Here is a 15,937-nt window from a genome sequence, read left to right as displayed (position 1 = left end):
GGCGGTGAGAGCGGAAAAAGAAATAACGCGCAACGTTTATTAGCAGCGGCTCGTTACTGCGTCTTAAACGTTCGGTGTCCTGTCACGGACTTCGTTATCGGGCGTCTGTGAATCACCTTTAATTAGCCGGGAGTTCTCGGGAGCGTTAATTTTAATTGAATCGACGAACGATTACCCGTCGCAGTGGACGCCGAGAGCGAAGGAGGAATGCTTTTTCGGCGTCGCGACACTTCTGGAAACGATGTCTCGGATCCAACGTTTCGTGCCGCTGCGCGAGATATTAATGATTAAACTATCCTGCCCAACTAAAAATACCCCCCCCAGTAAAAATACCAATCGCCTCGGACATGTACACAGAAACTTATTATTATTAATCTCAAATATTTTCTCTAGTGTAGTATTAATATTTAACTGAAATCTGCCAATATTCAGAAATATTTACATGATGAATCATTTCAAGTATTATAAAAATTACCAATAAAAATTATCCAACAAAAAAGAAAATTATAAATGGTAATCGAATGCGGGATACATGCATAAAATTAAGCAGTCGTAGCATTGCGCCGTTAAATGTCCGGCTATTGGGACATTTACCTTAATTATTGCGATCGACTCTGCAGAAGAAAAAGAGACCTCCTCTATGTCTTCATATTAGATGCGATTTTACAAACTGTACATTTTTCATTCTCACAATCGAAATAGGAACATGTAGAGCTGCCCCAGTAGCTATCCACTACGTTCTGCAGCAGCCCGGAATAGGTTAGCGACGTATAAAATACGTATGTGTTTGTGCAGCTTGAGGAATGTTTTATCGTTTAAAATAGTATCATCTGTTTTGTAATAGTGTACAATTTTCTGCTGCTTTAGAAAAATTCAGATATACTCTCGATTGTCGGAACGACCTGTGGTTTTAGTTCTTTTCATTAATATCACTGTAATGAGTAATTCTTGAGGGTTGAGGTCTCTCTCTCTCTCTCTCTCTCTCTCTCTCTTTCTCTCGATCCGTCATTTTTGATGACTGTACTCAGCTACATTCATCCGTCATAATAAGTTGACGTGCGTGATCTCGTGCAGCACTTCGCACCAATTTAATCTCAATTTTCTCGATTTTTTCTTCAATCATTGCACGAAAGGAAATCACTCTTATTGCACAAGACGGTGTATCACACAGCAATAGGAAATTTTATTCTAGGTGATGACGTGTCACGTAAGTTTACTCATCCGCAAAGTGTGAAAAATGTTAACACGAAATTTCAGGACGTTTCGAAATTCTTCAGCTGCCCTCAAATCGGACTTGTCTCTTTCTCAATTGCAATGTTTTTTTATTCCAAGCTCATGGAAAAGTATCTATGTCTTGAGAGGAATATTTCGCAACTATTTCTCTCGAGATGATAAATACACGAATAAGCGTTTTGCAAACTTTCTCGAACGCGCCCCGGCCTCTTTTATTCCTGTTTCATCCCTTTCGTTGCATAGAAGGGATCGGCCAGCACGTCGGGGGCTTTGTTGGTAGAAAATATTCATTTCGGCGCAGCGATTCCCATACTGCATACGAGCACTTAGCCAGTTCGTTAACAAGATATTATTATCCCAAGCAAATTTCGTCAAGAGCACGAATATACGCACGCATACGCGAGAGTGGCCATTCTCCGAACCGCTTGATGCAAAATTAAACGCTACATATAATAGCTCCCGAGTAAACGTTTAGCGTTTGCACGAGCGAGGCAACTGTGAATTTCGTGTTGCGCGCAATATTAATCGAGAATATAAAGAACTTACGAAGAGAGCGAGTTGTTACGGTCACGGGCGCGCGAAAGATCGCGCTTAAAGCGCACTTTCGCGTTACAACGGCAAATAGCTGTGTTTGTTTTCAGCCGAACAAAGAGCCGAGAGAGAAAGAAACGCGCGCGCGCGTTTCCACCGAAAGAAAAGCGACGAAGCCGAGGCGTCGGTAAAGGGAGGAAAGTACGCGAGGAGGGACGCGTGTGATAAAAGTGCGAGAAACTCACAATTGAAGTACAATAATATCCCAGCGACGAAGACGAAGATGACGACCAAGAGCACCAGCAGGAGCAGCAATATGGTCGGTCTGCACCAAGGACTCCTCGTCACCTCGGTCTGCCTGCCGTCCTTGGCGCGTTTCTGATCGACCACCGCGGACTCTCCGCTGACGTTCACCACGACGCCCTTGTACGTGTACTGAGGCGCCTTCTTGTCCGCCAAGAAGCCGTGGTCGTCCTCCGGGTCCGAGTAGACCCCATAGGCCTCGAAATTGTTCTTCCGGTAGCCGTTCATCTTCTCCGCGCCGGTCTCCTCCTGATCCTGGTGCTTCCTCACGTAAGCACCGGACGAGGAGGAGCCCAACTCGCCGATCTTCAGCGTCTGGTCGTAGGACTTGTCCTGGTATCTGGCCGACGAGGTGCTCTCGTACCTGGCTCTTTCGTAGCTCTTGGAACTCGTCAGCTCGTACTTGGCCTCGAAGCCCTTGCCAGCACCCTCGTACGACTGCTCGTCGTACTTGGGCTCGAAGGACCTGGACTCGTAGGTCGGCTCATAGGACTTGCTGCTCTCGTACCTCGGCAAGGTGCCGTACATCTTGCTGACCGAGTGGTACTTGCTCTCATATTGCCTCGCGCCGGTGGGCTCCTGCTGACCGGAGCAGGAGCCGAGATCGTAAGCGGAATCGTGGGTCTTCACGCCCGACTCGTAGCCCTTGGAGGCGCCGGCCGCCTCGTAAATCTTGGCCGGATGGTGATGATGGTGGTGGTCCTTCTTAGGCTCCAGCTTGAGCGTCTCCTCGGCGTAGCGCGACGCGTACTCGTAATCGGTGAGGTCTCGCGAGTACCGTCTGCTGGAGTCCTGCAGCTCAGGGTACGTTTTGCTGAGTTTCTGCGCGTCGCTCCGATCGTACGGCGCGTCCAGGTCCGACTCTTGGTAGATGCGCTGATCCACGCGGCGTGGCTCGTACCTCAGCCCATCCTCCGGGTAGATCCTGTTGTCGAACCTCTCGAGATTCTCCCGCTCGAAGCCGGCCGCCTTGCGATCGTAGTTCCTATAGCCACGAGACTGGTCGTGGTAAGGGCCCCCTTCGTAGGCCGGCGCCGCCGTGGCGGACGACTGGGGGTCCTGGTAGGACTTGATCTCTTGGTACTCCAGGTAACGGGAGGACCTGCGCTCGCTACCATAGTCCATCGAGCCCTCGACCACGTTAGGCAACTTGCTGCTCAAATTCTCACCGGTTCCGGCGGACAGCGCCTGGCAGGTCTCCGCATGCTCGACCAGATTCGGCAGCCTCGACAACGAGCTACCTGGCGTGTTCTCCGTCAGGTCGAGCTTGAGGCCGTTGCTGCTGGTTCTGCGCATTTTCGAGGATTCGCATGATCGTTCCGGAACACGACCACGCGGAGTGCGACAAGACGCTGGCAGCGTCGGCGCCGGCGATCGCGGGGACGCGCCGCCGCGTCGCTGGCCGGAGTTTGTCGCGCGCGCGAGCTTGTTAGTTAGGGTTTCATATTTGTGTTAGTGGCGGGTTCTCTTCGCGAGGTTAGCGGCCGGGCGCCATTAAATCTGGAAGCAAGCAAAGGAAAAGACAGTGTTAGTCGAGGTTAGTAAATAGAAGCTCGGATAGCGCGCGCTTTACGACTTTCGGAGAAGAAAAATTGTCACAAAGGCGCTCCAGTAACAAGTTCTTCCCTGCGCATTTCTTCACTTCGTCCTACATATTTTTACGTCATTTTTATTTCAGTTTGTTTCATTTCCGCACGCATATTTTGTTTTCGAAGTGCCCGAATATACGATAAAAGGATAAATTACTAATTCGATATGCCAAAGCACTAGATTGATGGACACATAATTTTCAATAGCGATCTTGATGATGGCGCTCGATAACGAGATAGAGAGAGAGAGAGAGAGAGAGAGAGAGAGAAAGAGGAGACAGGGAGCAGTGAGAGAGCGGGGGCAGGGGGGAATAACGAAACTGGAGAATGAAGTGAACGTGAAAGCTTTTAATTATTGCTCGATGGCTCGATAACGGTAACCTTCTCTAGTGGCGGATTTTAGCAGGGCGCGCTTATTTATCCATGATTCGTTATCGATGCAATGTATTCCGATACGACATTTGAAGCCGCGCAATATTCTATAAGCGCTTCTCCAGACTGCGATTACCTCCGCATGCTCGGCGGCTCACGAATGGCCGCTACAGCCAATGATGACGATAATACTCGATCGTGCGTGACCGAAATGCGGTTGCATCACAGCCGACGATAATGCGCCCGTCGAATGCATCGGCGGACTTCCCGGAAAATTGAAGTTGTTTAAACACAATGAACGGACAGGACGGCGATGTGCGTGCGTGCGTGCGTGCGTGTGTGCGTGCATGTTTCGCGTCGAGTGAACAATTTCTTTCGTACGTAGATTCGATGGGGCGCTTTCTCCGTTTCTCCTTGCGACTGCGATTTCTCCCGCTCTTCGAGCCATTTACTTTAACACTAAAACCACCGAGGAATAAAAAATGGCGGAGATTAAAAATTCATAATTTTCTGTAAAAGTTACTCGAGCTCATACAACAACGCGTTTTATATTTTTAATGGGCGTTGAATAAAGGTAAAAGGAATAGAGAAGAGAGCCTTTATTTACCCTTGCGCACAACGTACTTTTTTCCAAAACTGTCATTTCGATCGTTCCGGTAGAAATAGGTTGCCCTTAATCGTCGACGGTGTTAAGCGCGAGAGTACGCGTCTCGGAACGAGAATCTCTCCCCGCCTCTTGAGAAGGCTCTTCAGCAGTCTTCCTCGTCGAGTCCAGCGCCTAATAGAATTCCGATTTGAATTTGTTAAATAGGCCGGTGCGACATCGCGAAATCGACGAGCGATCGATAAACCGTGTTATTGAGTCTTCGTCTTTCGAACGCGGTCATTTCGTACAATACCGCCGCCCCGGCTTCGTCCTCATTGTCAGTCGACGGAGCATATTCACGATTGAACGTCGTCGTCCGCGGACGGCGGGTCGATCGATAATTAATTAAACGCGATTGCGGGGGGACGACAAACGTCGCGTTTCCGGAAGTTTCCACGGGGAACAGCGGCAAGAATACCGCGTCTCTCTGCCGCCGTAGTTGCGGACTTCCTCTCCTCCTCGGAGAATGTTTCACAAACCCATCCACCTACCTATCTACCTGGGCCCGGCTGTGTGACGTTTGCCTTACATTGCCATATTGCATTCGAGACGGCCGACTTCGTTAATCCTTAATGAACGACTCGAGCCGGTGTTACTGCGACGTAACTTTAATCGAGTAAAGTTTTAATTGTGGACGTTGATTTACACGAGCTACGGGAGCCGCGGAAATGTCTGCCGCGAATCCATATACGAGATTTGATCAAAAAGTAACGAGAATTTCGAAATTGCGCGCGCTGTATCTTGTCTATTCAGTTGATTCTTTTTTTTTTTTTTGCGGGGTAGTAGCACTACCAGTGACGTACGTGTCAATTTTCAGGCAGCTGGGACGCTTAGTTTGTGTTTGGCGAGCGAATGAGCGAGACGTACTTCAGTGTGTTTGGCGACTTTTTGTGTGGCGAAATGTCGGACCAGAGTTTGTCTGAAATTTTGTGGTAAAAACGGAATTAAGTGCAGCGAAGCGTTCAAAATGTTAAAGGAGGCCTTTGGCGACGATACTGATATGTCACAACCACGAGTTTACGAACGGTACAAACGCTTTCAGGAAGGCCGAGAAGACATCGAAGATGACGCGAGATCTGGGCGTTCTAGCACGTGATGATCCACCAGTGATGAAAATGTGGAGAAAGTTGAAGAGATTGTGTTCGCCAACAGAAGAATCACCATTAGAGAGGTTGCTGAAGAATTAGGAATTTCATACGGCTGATGCGAAGCGATTTTTACTAATGTTTTCAACATGAAACAAGTGGCAGCAAAATTTGTTCCGAAACTGCTGAATTTTCGAGAAAAACAGCATCGCGTAACCATCGCAAAACCATCTTATTCTCCAGACAAGGCCCCCTGTGACTTTTTCCTATTCCCCAAACTCAAAAGGACACTCAAAGGACAACGTCTTTCAACAATAGATGGGATAAAGACGAAATCGCAGATCCAGCTCAAGACGATACCTAAAGAGGCATTCCACAAGTGTTTCTCAAACTGGGAACTACGTTGGCATAAGTGTATAATATCACAGGGGGACTGCTTTGAAGGAGATGGGATAAACATTGAAGATTAAATAAATACTTTCCGAGAAAATTAAAAATGCTCGTTACTTTTTGATCAAACCTCGTATAGCTGACGAAAGTGCGACAATACCACGGCTCTCGAGCGCGATTGATAGCTGCCTGTTCTTTCGTGACTCTCCTCGAGACGTATGATTTTTACACGCGTATTATTTCTCATATATCAATCAAAGAGACTCGTATATGTGTAGACTGTATCTTCTTAAGAGAGAGAGAGAGAGGGAGAGAAAGACGAGATGCAAAGAGAACTTTGAAGACGAGACATAAAAGACCGGGCTGTCCGCACGGGCATGTTATCCTCGTCTGGCTCTCTCCAATAAGAACAAAGTTAGACAAAGAACGAATACCTGCGACACAGAGCGATCCTTTTCAGATGCAGCCGCGTCGCAGGCTCATGTCCATGACGGAGCGCACGGTTCGCGTATACGAACCTATGGTATATCATTGCGAAACAATCGATCGAGCATTCCGTACGCACTGCGAGCTCCAGCCGGTCTTTCTAATCGTTTCCATCGTGTCTGGCTGTAATATAATACAATACGATACACGATACGATACGCAAGGCTGTCAAAATGATAGATTGGCCGAATAATCAACAGTCATAATGTATACGCACATCCCGGCAGGATGCGGACGATTAGAAAGACTAATGAGTTTCGGCCCGATGAGCGCGTTCGGGCTTTATCGAAGCTTATGGTGTGTATTCTTCCATATTGATTTACGCAGAGATAATAGATGCGAACGATACGCCGCGATTGCGAGACATGATATCGTGTGTGTGTGTGTCTGTGCTTATTATCAGCCGATAATTTCGAGCAAGTGACTTAACGTGCGGCGACCAGAAAATTGAAACACCAGACGTGTCTGGTTGATGAGAGAGAGAGAGAGAGAGAGAGAGAGAGAAAGGGGGGGCTCTCGGATAAGGATCAATCGCTGATCGTCCTCGACGCTGCAAGTCAGCGCTGTTCGTCATAAAATTTTCCCTAGCGACTAAACCGGAGTAATAAGTATGACAAGGGCTCAAAGGAGATTGCTGTTCCGCATGCAAATATGATTAGTTCCGGCGCGTAACTTCATTTGCGTATATTAAAAGCGCGGATAGCTCACTTTATGCAAACGACGACGGGATGGGCGTCGGCAATGAGGAGAGAGGCCGGGAGGGGGTGGGGGAGGGGCGAGGAGGGCAGAACGGGCAGGGTGAAAGAGAGCTTGAGAGAGATGAAAAGGGTGGAAAAAATGTTTCGTAAAGAATTATAAAGAGCGACAAGAGAGGGCGAGAGCGGGCGAGGGAGGAAGCGGGGGGCGTCGTCAGGAAAATGGGCGACCGGCAAGAAGCGCAGGCGAGGAAACGATGGCGTGTCGGTGTGTTCCCTGGTTCCTGATTGCCGGTCGTTAGGTGTCCCGGACGGCGCCTTGCTTAAGCGTAACGTAACTTTCCGGAAGAATGGTAATTGCGCGGCGCGTCGCGGCGCGAAAATGCGTCGGGTCGTGGAGCATTTCGGGGCTCTCTGTCAATGGATATATTTTTCAGCTCTCCTCCCCCCCCTCTCTCTCTCTCTCTCTCTCTCTCTCTCTGCCGGAACACACAGAAGAAATAGCGCGTACGGCTGTGTAGGATCGGGATATTAGCTGGAAAAAAACATATCCCCGCTTCGTCTCTGTCACGCGTGACGTACGTTTGTCAAGCATCCGACGGACTTGCCGGACGTCGAGCGCGACGGAAACGAAATACGCTTGATACTGGATATATCTTTTTAAGCCAATGCGCCAAACGCCTCCTGCGTCCCATTTGTGTCCATTCGTCTGCGCCCGCTCGAAAATCCGACGGGACGCGTCATTCGACTCGTGTCATTTGTCGTAATACGCAACGTCTGGCAAATCGAGCACGGAACAGGAGGGTGGCTCTCGCGCCGCGGCAACCGAATCATTTAACCCTTTCACCGGAATTGTAAATTTCGACTGAAAGCCGACCGTTGTGTGCGCGAGACTGTGTTTGAGTGTGAATCGTTGGAACACTGCTACCGGAATCGGGATCACGGCTAGTTTGTGTGTGCCCGAAAAAAGATTCGACCCTGCATTTATGTTACGTTAAATTAACCTCAAGCTTATTAAACATGCAAATTATGCGTCATAACAAAAAATAAAAAAATATGAAAATAAATTGTGAAAACATGAGAGAGATAATAAAGGTTGATGAGGAGGAGGACTCCCGCTCTTTCTCTCTCTCTCTCTCTCTCTCTCTCTCTCTCTCTCTCTCTCTCTCTGTTGCATTTTTGTTTGCATTTTTACATGTAGCCTAAATGCTTTCAAGTAAAATTTCCCTCGAAAAATAAAGTGACAATCGAATCACTCGAATGACTTTTCACTTGTATAAAGTAAATTCTCCACTCGTCGATTGATGAATATTTTCGTTTGAAATTAAAAGAGTGAAATTCGCTCTAATTGATTGAAATATTCATTCGATTAAGAATCCACTCTAAGCTTGAATTAAAACATTCACTCTCGCGATTCCGAATGGCGATACCTTCGCAGCAGCTTTTAGTGAATTTTCATTCGTTTTGAGTGAAAGTTGCCTATGAGAAACTCAGAGAGTACATACAGCTTCTGCACGGCTGCACATATAGGGTGTCCCATAATTCACGTTCGCTGCTTACATAGCGTTATTTTTTATGAAAGTTCGTCATTTTACTCTTGGACATGAATAATTTTCGAGATACAAACGATCAAAAAAGCGTAGCTAAACTTTGGGCAACCAAATGGATGACAAAATTATCTTCAATGAATTTTAAGCGGAATCTTAACAGGAATTTTAATTCGAAGTTTAGTTCTCCAAAAATATGTTACGCTGAAAATTGAAAGACCATCATGAATGTTAACCTCCCTCGACCTATCTGTCTCTAAGGAAAAATTATCGAAAATTTTTACAATACGCGCAAAATTACAGGACATCCTGTATATGCAGGGCTTTTGCAAATGACGAGCAGCTTTTCAGACCGTACGTGCAACGTATCGTTCGCAAATGAGAGGCTACTTTTTAAAGGCACATCAGCTTTCGCAGCGAAAGTGTCAAAGGCGTGTACCACTGAGAAGCGACGCATCTATCGCAGTCTCTACCGAACTATATCTCGCAACTCGCCGGAAATTAAATCAGAGTCGATATCGCGCGGACAATATCCTGAGATTTTTTTCTCGGCGAAAGTGTTTCGCGTTTAATTGGAAACGGCATTTCGTTTCTATCCACTTCCTCTTTCTCTCTGATCGTCCTCGATGGAACTCGGATTTCGTAACCGCGAACGATACTTTCTCTCTCTCTCTCTCTGGCTCTCTGTCTCTCTCTCTCTCTCTCTCCTCTCTTTCATCCTCCCTTTCCCCGATTCTCTGGCGTTCGACTCTCGCAAAGCGACAGCGGAATATTCGGGCGGCGTCGCGCCGAGAACGGAATTAATCCGACCCCCTCGCTTTTTGCCTTCCGCCGCCACCGCCGCCGCCGCCGCCGCCGAGAGCGTTTCCTCTCCGCGTTTCGCGTCGGCCGGCGATTATTGTCGCGAGCCAAACGCCTAGTGCACAGCCGGAAACAATTCGGGATTGCGAAGGCCGCCGGATTAGCAAACGCCATCCCTCCGCCATTCTCCGCTCTCTCGCCGCCGCGCCGCGCCGCGCCGCGTCGATTCCCGTCGCTGTTCTCGCACTCGGGAACTCCCGAATGCCGACGACGCCCACTCGTTCGCGATCGCGTCGTATGAAACTATTTTGCCTAATGAAGCTCCGTTAAAACTTTCCCCGATAGGACCCTCGGACTCAAGGCCGCGCGCGCGTGCATTCTCGTGACTTCCACGACTCGCTCCACGCCGGCTTACCCGGAAGATATTCCGAAATTGCGCGCGGCATATCCCGCCGACTAATAATTCCATCTCGATATGCGCGCGGACCATTCGACGCCGAGGAGCCCATGATTGTATACATGGCTCGTTTTCCGCCTAAGACGCTGGCCGCCGCTATGCATAAGACATCCTGACAAACGTAGCGCTTCCGATCGCTCGCCATTAATATATCTCGCGCGAAGAGGTACCCTCGCCTTGACGGACACTTAGTCAACGAATGCATCGTACGTTGGGTGTCACTTTAACGGAGCGCATTGCCGTTTCCATTATCATCCACGGGATGCCGATTGCGGCTCGATACTCGATCGTGCAAGACAGAGGAAGAAAGAGAGCCGAGCATTGTTCTTAAACGGACTACCTTTGCCTGCTTGTCTGCCGTTAAAATCTCCAAATAAAGGGCGATATATCGACTGGCGAATGAGCGTGAAATGCCAGGCTGCTCTCTTTCCCCCTCCCGCCCCCAAATCCTTGGGGTACTCTTATTCCCGTGAAAAATTCGCCGCTCTCCCGCCGCTGTCGTCGTATATCGCGGCGAATATGTATATGTGTGTACATGTAGCAACCAGACATACACACACACACACACACACATACAGCATACACGGGATCATACCGAGTGGAGACGACGAATTTCGGCACCGGAAAGCAGCGTATTATGCCCAGATCGATATTACCGTGCGATGACGTTATGCTCCGGGCGTATTCGATCTCTGAACATTCTGATTGCGCGCTGTCTCTCCCCTCCTCCCTCTATCCCTCTCTCTCTCTCTCTCTCTCTCTCTATCTACCTATTTATCAGTCTGTCTGCCCATCCATCTGTCTATCCGTCGCTCTCTGTCTCGCCGCCAGCCAGCAAGTTCACGCTCGAGGAGGCTTCGCCGGCGAAGAACTTCGCCCGGCGGTCACCGTCGTGCAAATCCGTGTAATTAAATCCCGAGATCCCGGCACGTTGTTACGAGTGAGAAAGTGCGTAACAAGATTAATATCAAGTCGCGGTTAAAGTTCTGCTCGAACGGCACGCTCGGACAACGGTGCTCGCGAAGATGGCGGAGGGGGGGGAGGGCCGGAGGCGACGGCTGCAGTGAGAGTGTGTATCGAGGAATATTCAGATGAAAGGGAGAAATCGAATTAGCCGGAGGAGCGCTTAACTTCACCGCCGCCTCAATCTCCTTGTATACACGCGGCCGCTATCCTCGCCGCAAAGTCCAATCTCGCAGAAGTCATGGAGTCGCAGAAGCACTTTAATGAATGTAGAATGAATTTTTCCCCGGGCGGCAGTCTCGGCGGAGACGCGTCGCGTCAACTTTCGAACTTCCGACTTTAAATGCCACGGTAATCGCTTTATATATATATATATAAATTAAGTTGCCGTTAAAGCGAACTCCGTTTGAACTTAACCGAAAGGGAGGACGACGAAGCGGATATCACATCTCGGGGAATTTAATTCGGTTTTAACTTTCAACATCTAGCAGCTTTATTATATATGACTTTCGTGTCATTTTTCTTTATTTCTATTAGCGAGTGCTAAATAACGCTAGCGATTCTTCTTTCAGCTCAAACAATTGAAACGAAAATATAAGAAAAAATGCCGAGGTTTCGCGCAGCATCTTGTCCCGCATTTTCACGGGAGGATTATTTTTGCAACGAGCATTAGGGGACAATTTTCCGCTGTTTTGCAACGCGGTTTACGTCCAGAGGCGCCGGTTGCAAGCCCGAATATGTACGTGCTCGCACGTGATCGAGGACGAAATTGCGTTTTGTAAAGTTTCGATGAAAAAATAAATAAATAAAGTATCCTGCGAAAATATTTATAGCCGCGGTCGCGAATATTTGATTCCCGCGCGGCCGGCTAACACGTCTCGGATGACACCGTCCGATCGAACGGGCAGTTTGCGACATTTTTTAGACGCGTCCTGGGATCGAGAACGCGTCCGCGCGAATATCAGCGACTCGCCGGAAAGCTGACTTCCCGTCTGAGGAATTGCAAATTTGTCCGGTGTGTAATGCGCGTATCGAAACTCAGCGCGGCCGTCGCGCGTTCTCTCAGTCGCGGACTTACTTCGGATTCAGGAGACAATTCTCTCTTTTCATCGCAGCGAGGAGAGAAGGAAAGGGGAGACACACGATGAAGTCGAAGATCTCTCCTTCGATCGGGGGAGGAGTGAGAACCGGCGAATTTCTCAATTTTCGTCAGTCAACGGGAACGGTCTAGCGACTACCGCGCTCTCGATATTTCTCTCTCTTCGGAACGAAAATAAGATGCAGGTCCCGAACGCACGGCGTCCCGTCGCCATCTAGTACGCCCTCCTTCCTTCATTGTACAGTCATCTTGCATGGAACAGTAACATCATCGAATAGCTCAATGCGATTGGACAATATGACGTGCGCGCGCGAACGATTTTTCACCGTTATGCGCAAACATCGCGACAACTATGATACGGACATTAAAATTTCGATGGGCGAGTTTTATTCGAAAAATTGGAACGTAGCTGTGGACACATCTGCCAGGAGACTGGCCGTTACATAAACAATTTTCGCCGATATATTTCGGCCGTTGCAAAATCTGTCCTACATCGAAAAATATTATCGGCTTTACGAACTCCGGCCGACGATTGGGCAAGCGGCCGGACGCGGCATCATTTTTCGGCCGTTTTATTCGGACATTTGGTGCGCGCGCGATGACTGATCCGGCATCGCTATCGCTCCAAATCACCCGCTGTTGTCCGCACCCAAATCCCGCCACCCCCCTCCGTCCAGACTCCAACCCTCTCTCTTTTCCGCTGCCTCTTTTCCTCTCGCTCTCCCACCCTCTCTCTCTCACTCTCTCTCTCTCTCCCTCTCTCTCTCTCTCTCTCTCTCTCTCTCTCTCTCTCTCTCTCTCTCTCTCTCTCTCGTCCTCTCTCTCTCTCTCTCTCTCTCTCTCTCTCTCTCTCTCTCTCTCTCTCTCTCTCTCTCTCTTGGAGCGGCGACCGACTCCCGACGGTCGCATAAAAACTTTTGAATTATTTATGTTTTTTTCCGCGAGTCCGCAGTTGCAATGCGGGATGCAAATGCATCTTCTTTTTTGTCATCCCTTTGAATGTTTAATGTCGGCCCGCCGACAGAACTGTGGCCCTCTCTCTCTCTCTCTCTCTCTCTCTCTCTCTCTCTCTCTCTCTCTTGCTTCGCGAGTTATCACCTTCTCGCTTCTCTTTCTCTCTCCCACCTCTCTCTCTTTCTCTTTCTCCCTTCCTCTCTCTCTCTCCCTTCCTCTCTCTCTCTCCCTTCCTCTCTCTCTCTCTCTCTCTCTCTCTCTCTCTCTCTCTCGCGGTCAACGAGCTAGGAGAAGTAGGGCCGGACGTGCGAACAGTAAACGAGCTGAAGAAAGAATGCGAGCAAGATGAGATACCGTAATGAGGCGGAGGAGAGAATTTTTTAGAAAGTGAGACTAACGCGGCCGAAATGCGCGAGAAGCCGCCGATAAGGTGAGACGCTTGCGACAATAGCGTGAAATACGTCGAAACAACGGTGCACAAGCTTGCAGAACGAACGAGTGCGAAAAATAACGAATTTGACAAAGGGGTATATAAAAATTCGGCCGAAACTTTACGGGATCGCGACGTGAGAATGTTTCAGGACTCGTGGAATTAGCGAAAAGCGCCTGCACATCGCGTGAAAATGCGCATTTGTTGAGCGAAACAGGGGCTGATTTATTTGCGAACAATACGGATACCGTGTACGGAATGCCGCGCATTGCGTAGCTGTAACGTCTCCGCAAAAGCGTTTAATAAAAATTCCTATTCCGGACCCTCTGCGGAACGCCAAAGGTACATGCGAAAATAGTGTTCATATTTGACTTGTGTCATATATTTATGCGCTTAACGGGCTGCATGTACGAGTAAAGTATTTCGCTGAAATTAGATAAATTAACGAGCGCACTACATTTTCAGTATGAAGATGAATAGCCGTAAATCTGTCTCTCTCTCTCTCTCTTTTCTCTCTGCTTCGCTATCGCTGCTTGCTTTTCCACGTCTTGCTGATATTTCAACCATGCATATGATCAACATAGAAGAGACAGCGTGAAAGAGCGAGCGAGCGGATGAGCGAGAGAGAGAGAGAGAGAGGCAAAAGAGAAGGATGGAGAGAAGGTGAAACAAAAGCGCCAAGAGGGTCAAAGGAGAGAGCGAGCACAGGTGAAATCGATTTTAGCCGGCTGGTGCGCCGACCTATCGCGCGAGTCTCGAAAGTTACGTATTAGGTGCTTCAGCCATAATGGGTGCAATCAAACGTTAGGATTACGAGTCAGTAGAGAAAGAGAACGGGAGACAGAGAGGAGAGAGAGAGAGAGTGAGAGAGAGAGAGAGAGAGAGAGAGAGAGAGAGAGAGAGAGAGGAACAGAGAAAAGGGAGGGAGGGAGAAAGGGAGAGAGTGGGATACGAGAAGAGGGTAGACGGAGAACGGTTGAGAAGGGTTAGTTCGCAGTTTCAGGTGCATAAACGAGCTCGCAGCTGCGCAAGAACACGTGCACCTGTAATAGTACAACAACTAGCGTTGAAGCGTATGAGGATCGTTAGACAACACGACGTCACGATGTTTAAGCTCATAAAAAGTAAGGAGTCGCTACGGGTAAAATTGTCAGAGCGATGAATCTCTTTGCCCTTGTCTTTTGCAGGCGCACGTTCCTCCCCCCTCCCTCTCTGTCTTTCACTTTTCCAACTTTCGCTTGTCGAACATAATCAAAAGACTTCTTATACTTACCGTATCTTTTCTTGAGAGTCTCTAATTATCAACATTGAGCGCTTCGGTAATTAAATTACCTCGGTTAGATCCTGTTCCGAGATAAAACGAGGAAAAGAAGGAAAAATTAAGGCGGGAACCTCTCTCGAAATTTTTTTGTCGGACGAGGGAAAAGGAGAGATATCAACCGCCTCGGAGATTCGCGGAGAAACTCGCAGTATGTATTAGCCGTGAAGGAACGAACGCGTGGGAGGAACGAACGAGAATTTCTCCATTCGAAATCTTCGCGTGGTCCGATGCGCGATCGCGATATACACACATATATATATATATACACACACAAACACACATATATATCCAAGTTTCTTCTTTCCACATTTAATGTCGCCGCGGCGGCACATGATAAAGCACGTGCGCGCGGAATTATGAGCGCCTTACCCCTCGTTTCTAGCTTTATCACGTCCGCCGACCCGGCTTTATCAACATAAATACACGCTCGGGCTCGCCATCATCCCGGATCGTGTAATATTCGAAAACACGCCGCGCACAATATTTCGCTTCCGCGCGCGTCCCCGGCTGCAATCCTTTCCTCCCTTTCACGATGCAAGTGGCGAAATATTACCCCGTGTGTTCGAGGTGCCGGCGCGCGCCCGCTCGCCTCGAGTCTAACTTTAAGGAAGAACGCTCCGCGCGGCCCGCGTTTCGTTCTCTTCGCCGCAAATCTCACAAAGACTCTGGACGACGACAGCGATAAGGGTTTTGCGGAGAAGGCTATCGCGAAAACTTCGAGTCCGCGCTGCGAACGTATTATTTCCGGGGCAAAATTTCCCGCCGGCATTATCCGGGAGCCGATACGTTGTCCGAGCGCCTAACAAGAGCGCCCCTTCAGGAATAATCGTTTCGAGATTCGCTCGATTGAGTCGCTACTACTCATAAAGGTTAAAACGAGCGCGCGCTCGCTCGCGAGGCGCACTAAAAATTACCATTTTGTTCTTATCGAGGTAATGCTTTCAGAGAGCCATGACTTTCCGCTTTAAACCAGGCAAGTGGAAAAACCCTTACGATAGTCAGCCGTACGCGAGGAGCGCACATGTGCACGTGCAC

At 48.7% G+C, this 15,937-nt stretch overlaps 1 protein-coding gene across 1 annotated transcript in view; it reads right to left on the bottom strand.

Annotated features, from left to right (window-relative positions):
* LOC109504216 (uncharacterized) overlaps positions 1-15,937 on the bottom strand; it is a gene marked incomplete at its 3' end in the record, with an annotated part of 514,465 nt that overhangs the window by 396,125 nt on the left and 102,403 nt on the right. Inside the window, exon 2 of the mRNA XM_019843207.2 lies at positions 2,010-3,567. Within this exon, the coding sequence (XP_019698766.2) occupies positions 2,010-3,363 (1,354 nt within the window). The remainder of the gene's footprint in view (positions 1-2,009; positions 3,568-15,937) is intronic.

The sequence above is a fragment of the Harpegnathos saltator genome, unplaced genomic scaffold, assembly GCF_003227715.2.
Source record: "Harpegnathos saltator strain DR-91 unplaced genomic scaffold, Hsal_v8.6 scaffold210, whole genome shotgun sequence".
Classification (NCBI taxonomy): domain Eukaryota; kingdom Metazoa; phylum Arthropoda; class Insecta; order Hymenoptera; family Formicidae; genus Harpegnathos; species Harpegnathos saltator.
Note: the sequence above shows the minus strand (reverse complement) of the source record. Positions and strands in the feature narration are given on the sequence as shown.